Raw genomic sequence first — 5,471 nt, forward strand, 5'->3', positions numbered from 1 at the left:
ACTTTCGTGCAGCTTCTCTTTGTTCTTGAGCTCTTTTTCTTTGTTCTTCTTTTTCTTGTTCTAATTCTTTCTGTCTTCTCATTTGAATCTCTAATTCTTCTTGTCTTCTTTTTTCTTGTTCTAATCTAATTTTTTCTCTCCTATCATGTTCTTCTCGCTCTTTTCGTTCTCTTTCTTCTTGTTCTTTTCTTTGAATTTCCAACAAAGCCTTACGACGACGTTCTAATTCAGCTTGACCTTTTTCAAAATTTTCTTTACGCTTATCTTCAAATGTAGTTTGATTTATAGGAGTAGTATCAGATTCAGGTGTTCCTTCACTAGTTGCTGTTAAACTACTTTGTCGTTGTCTTCTAATTGATGGGGGTATAAGCTCTGGAGGTAATGGTATACGAATTTTTTCTCCTGATTTAGCTAAATCACATAAATACATAGCCAAAACAAACTCATCACAAGATAATTGACCATCTTTATCCAAATCAGATAGATTCCTACGAGAAAAATAATTATTTTAAATAAATTAAAGAAGTATTAAATCTAAATTAATATTACCATATTTGGGCAAGAACATTTTGAGGTAACTGAGTAGCTAACATAATACTTCTAGCTTGTACCCCAGTTAAAAAACCTGTCCTTGTACGATCAGTTGTATTAAATAATTGTGTATATTTGAGTTTTGACTGATGCGGTAAAGCCCATTCTTGATTTCCACTTAAATTTAATAATTTTTTAATGTGTTAATGTTTAATTTAATAAAATAGTTTTTTTTTATTTTCATTTATTAACACATAAGAGAAAAATTATGTGAAACAATGTGTAATATGTATGATATACATTATACATTTTCGAATTTTTGACAAACAACACTCAAATTACATCAAACATTTTTAACCAGAACCTTATAAGAATTTGAAGCAAAATAATCGATCAAAAAAAATTTTTCTAAGTATTTACAAATATATTATGAATTTATCTTATGGAAGTTTTTTACGTGTTATAACTTTCATATCAAATTTAAGTAAGCCTTAAGAACCAGTTTGATATCTATTTAAAACTTTCAACAAATACTATAAAATTATTATCCTTTTTAATTTTTTTATTATAGATTACCAATACTGGACAATTACTTGTATACAGGATTTTAGGGGAGAGTGTTGTATCTTGGTCTTAGTTAACTAACTTCTAAAATTATACAAAAAGAGAAAAATCAAAATCATATTAAATACAAATAAAAGATAAAATTATCTTCCTTAAAATTTGATGGTAACTAAGAAAATGTTTGACATGTATAATTGTAATAATTAGAAACTTACGGCGATTCTATTGGTAATGGCATTGGCATTGAAGTAATGGGTGTATTAGTAACTAAATGATTAATAAATTAATAAAAATTAAATTCATAACAAACATTTTCACTAATAGAAAATAATTTACTTACGGGATGCACAGACAGGGGTTACTGGTTTAGACGGTGGACTAGGTTGTCCAACAATAACTTCATTTATATTATTTGTTGATAACACAGGTGAAGACTTAACTATTTGCTGGGGTGATTGGCTTATAGAAGAACTATTAATATTAACTGGAGAAGGAGCTATAGGTTGTAATATTGGTGAAGCGAGTGGTAAAATTGATGTTGGTGAAACAGCAGTTAAAGGTAAACTCATAGGAGGTACAGCTCCAGGAACTTGTGAAGGAGGTGTTGACAGAGATGGAGTTGAAACATTTGTAACTGAATCTAAAATTATTAATGTAAAAATGTATGGGTAACAATTGAATGACAATATATTTACTCACTTAATGATTGAATAGAGTTCCATAAATTACTTGGTAAGACATTAGGTAATTCTAATCCTCTAAGTTTTAAACTTATCAATTTGCAAGCAATGGTAAATTCAATTATATTCATACGACCATCAGCATCAGTATCAGCAAGAGCCCTGATGAAATAAACCATTGAATTTAAATAAGAATGAAAATATCACTTTTAAAAAATGAAGTATGAATACCATATTGCACCAAGTATTTGTGGTGGTAATCTTGACTGAAGGAGAAATCCTTTTGCTTGTTCTCCAGTAACCATTCCATCAAATGGTTTAAGAGCTTGAAAATGGTCGCAAAACCGTTTCCATTCTAGTGGAGTAACTACCCAAGGATCCATAACATTAAGTTGATGGAATCCCTAAAAAACAACACTTTAAAAAATTACATTTATTGAATCTAAATGAGATAAAAATAAAACGAGTTGAAAATTTATTCTAACTTATTCTAAACAGAATTAAGAAAAAAATGCAAACAATTTCCTTGCCATAAAAGGGTTGGTTTCTTTGTACCCCAAGCGTGTTAAACACAAGTTTTATTGACTCAGCAACTGTACGTCGCTACCGTCGACTGAAAAAAATGGCAATTTAAGCTATTTCAAATTTCAAAGTTATTTTTCTCGACTTAAAAAAAGCAAACAAATTTATATAAGTTTAACTTTCTATGCTATATCAATTTTATTTATATAATATTTATGCAAATCAGTGTACTCCCCTTGTCATGTATTTTAAAATAAAATAAAATACAAAACCCAGAATTTTAACACAAAAATAGCATATTTTTGAATACCATATTCAAAAATATGTTGAAAATGACTACCATAGTCATTTTCACCATGAAGACAAATCCAGAGGTCAAATTTTTTTTTTTTCAAATTAAAGTATATTACATAAGTTTTAATTTAAGATATATATTACCACCAGAAAATAAGTAAGGGCTTAAAGCAGAACCCTGATGTACTACTCTTACCCGAAAACCTTCTGTTACTCCTCCCACACTTTTTACCCTAATACAAGTGCCATCATACGTATCCTCTATCATATTAATGTATTTTTTCTGGACTCATTTTCTCATTAAACTCTATCATAGGCTTTCACCAAATCTATAAATACCATACAAAGCATTTTCTTTTTTTACCTAAACTTTTCTATTAGTTGCCTCACACAAAATAATGGCTCCATTGTTGACTTATCAGGCATAAATCCAAACTGGTTTTTAGATACCGATGTCTCATTTCTTATTCTCTTATCTATTACCTTTTCCCAAATTTCATACTATGACTCATAAGCTTTATGCCTCTATAATTTTCACACATTGTATGTCATCTATACCTTTAAATATTGACACCACAATACTATTCTTCCATTAATTTGGAATTTTCCCTTCTAATAAAATTTTATTTAAAAGTTCCTTCAACCACCTTATGCCAATATCCACCAATATTTTCCATATTTCTACTGGCACTTCATCGTGTCCTACTGCTTTATTCTTCTTCATTCATGCCACAGTCTCCCATACCTCTTTCTCATTAATTAAATCTACCAATCTATTGTTTCATGAGATATCCTCTAATGTCTCTCTTGGAGACTCATTATTCAGTAATTTTTCAAAATACTCTTTCCACTTTTTTTTCACATCATCATCACTTGAGAGTACCTTATTATCAACACCTTGTATACACATTATATAATAATAATCATTAGACCTTTTCTCTCTTACTTTTGGAAGTCTATAGATTTCTTACTTTAATTCCTTTGTTCCTAGCCTATCATACAACACATCATACCTCTTAAACTTTGCCTTACTGCACACTTGGATTCTTTGCACATGCGTTTATACTCCATCCAATCTTCTCTCCTTTAGATCTTCTGCCATACATTGAATTGATTTTTCTTACTTTCTATGATTTTTTGAACGTCCTCATCCCACCACCAGGTTTCCTTGTTTCCTAACATTCTACTCTTACCAAACAATCTTCTTTTCACAACTAGCAAATATATTCCACACATCATTTATGTCTCCCTCAACATTCCCCATCGTTCTCTCTTTTACCTTCTTTAAAAACTCTTTTTCTTTTTCTCTTTTAAATTTCTACCACCGGGTCCCCTAAACTTCTCCTGCGTTCTTTCTAGTTTTTGTATACTCTCTTTCCGCTGCATCACAACTATTACAATCAGTCTATGTTGTGTTGTTACACTCTTACCTGGGCTAACTTTACAATCTTTTATTCGCTTTACGCTTTCCTCTCTTCCAAATAAAATTATCAATCTGTGATCCATTACTCTCACTTTTATAAGTTACATAATGTTCTTCTCTCTTTATAAAAGAACTATTAACCATAGCAAGATTATACAATACTGTAAAATCCAGTATTCTTTCTCCAGCCACATTCTTTCTACTAAAACCATACTTTCCATATACTCTTTTATATCCTTTTCTCTCCGACATTACCGACATGCCCATTCAAATCACCACCTATCACCACATTCTCATTACCAGATATTCCTTACTTCATCCATCTCTCTCCAAAACCCTTCTTTGTCTACTTCATCACATCCTACTTGTGATGCATAGTCACTTACTACATTCAACACTTTTTCCTCGAAAATGAATTTTATAACTATAATTCTGTCACTTAACTTAACTATTTCTACTTTACTTTTCATCTCTTCATCTATTACTTATTTATCTATTCCATCATATTCTACTTGTGGTGCATATTGTCAAAAACGATTTAAAAAGCAAATGTATAATATCAAAGGCACACTCCATTTTAATTTAATTATTTTGTCAATAATTTAAAACTTATAAAAAATATATAGAATTCATCAATAATGTCATAAAAAATAATTACCAGAAAGTAATGATTTCTAATATTCTAAATTAAATGTTGATTTTTTTTTTCAGAAACAGTAATTAAAATTATCAAACTAATTTCTTTTTAGAAAACTGCGAACTATGAATTTTTCCAGTCTATTTACTAACGTATCGAAATTTTATTGATATTTGACTGAATTATGAATAGCATTATCTAAAGCATAACATTTACTATCACACAGTAAACGCCCAATGATATTCTTTAAGTATGAGTTTACCAAAAATATTAAAGACAAGATGGCTGCTTATAATATGAAAGATAACACCTAAAAGTGAGTTATAAAAAAACCAAAATAAAAATAAATATGATATATTTTTTACTTGGATTTGTAAAAAAAAACTTTAATAGAATTGATTTATATATTAAATAAATATATATAAATAGATATATATATATTAAAAACTATGGAGACTATCAAAAGAATAATAATAAAATTAATAAAAAATTTTACCATCTTCATCAACTTAATTTTATAATTCAGCTAGCGCTATCTTTTAATGCTTAACTAAAGTACAAAGTAACCGAAGAGTTATTACCTAACTTATAATAAATATTTACATATAGTTAATACATTTTATTAGAGATAATCATTTTGTTAAATTAATGTGAATTGTTCTGTTGTACGTCAATCGCTAATTATACCTATATAAACAGAACTTAGGAGTTTCCAAATATTCAACTGTGGGCACATAACTTAGTACTTGTGGTACAGTGATATTAATTTAGAGCTACGCACTTATATATCAGCTGTTTTATTGAAAATTTGGCCTCCTTA

At 28.9% G+C, this 5,471-nt stretch overlaps 1 protein-coding gene across 5 annotated transcripts in view; it reads right to left on the bottom strand.

The window, feature by feature from the left end:
- Positions 1 to 5,172, bottom strand: part of LOC126901099 (intersectin-1) — a 42,036-nt gene extending 36,864 nt beyond the window's left edge. Inside the window, exons 1-8 of one of the 5 annotated variants that reach the window (XM_050677324.1) lie at positions 4,673 to 4,892; positions 2,306 to 2,388; positions 2,007 to 2,179; positions 1,795 to 1,937; positions 1,436 to 1,735; positions 1,311 to 1,362; positions 550 to 708; positions 3 to 488 (exon numbers count right to left, since the gene is read on the bottom strand). In XM_050677324.1, coding sequence (XP_050533281.1) covers positions 3 to 488; positions 550 to 708; positions 1,311 to 1,362; positions 1,436 to 1,735; positions 1,795 to 1,937; positions 2,007 to 2,179; positions 2,306 to 2,308 — 1,316 coding nt within the window. In that variant the 5' untranslated portion in view covers positions 2,309 to 2,388; positions 4,673 to 4,892. Of the gene's footprint in view, positions 1 to 2; positions 489 to 549; positions 709 to 1,310; positions 1,363 to 1,435; positions 1,736 to 1,794; positions 1,938 to 2,006; positions 2,193 to 2,305; positions 2,389 to 4,672; positions 4,893 to 4,913; positions 5,030 to 5,147 lie in introns of those variants that run through there. The other 4 variants (XM_050677323.1, XM_050677327.1, XM_050677326.1 and 1 more) reach the window with 4 other exon arrangements.
- Between the last annotated feature and the right edge of the window lie 299 nt (positions 5,173 to 5,471).

The sequence above is a fragment of the Daktulosphaira vitifoliae genome, unplaced genomic scaffold (assembly GCF_025091365.1).
Source record: "Daktulosphaira vitifoliae isolate Bord-2020 unplaced genomic scaffold, ASM2509136v1 Scaffold_3, whole genome shotgun sequence".
NCBI lineage: Eukaryota > Metazoa > Arthropoda > Insecta > Hemiptera > Phylloxeridae > Daktulosphaira > Daktulosphaira vitifoliae.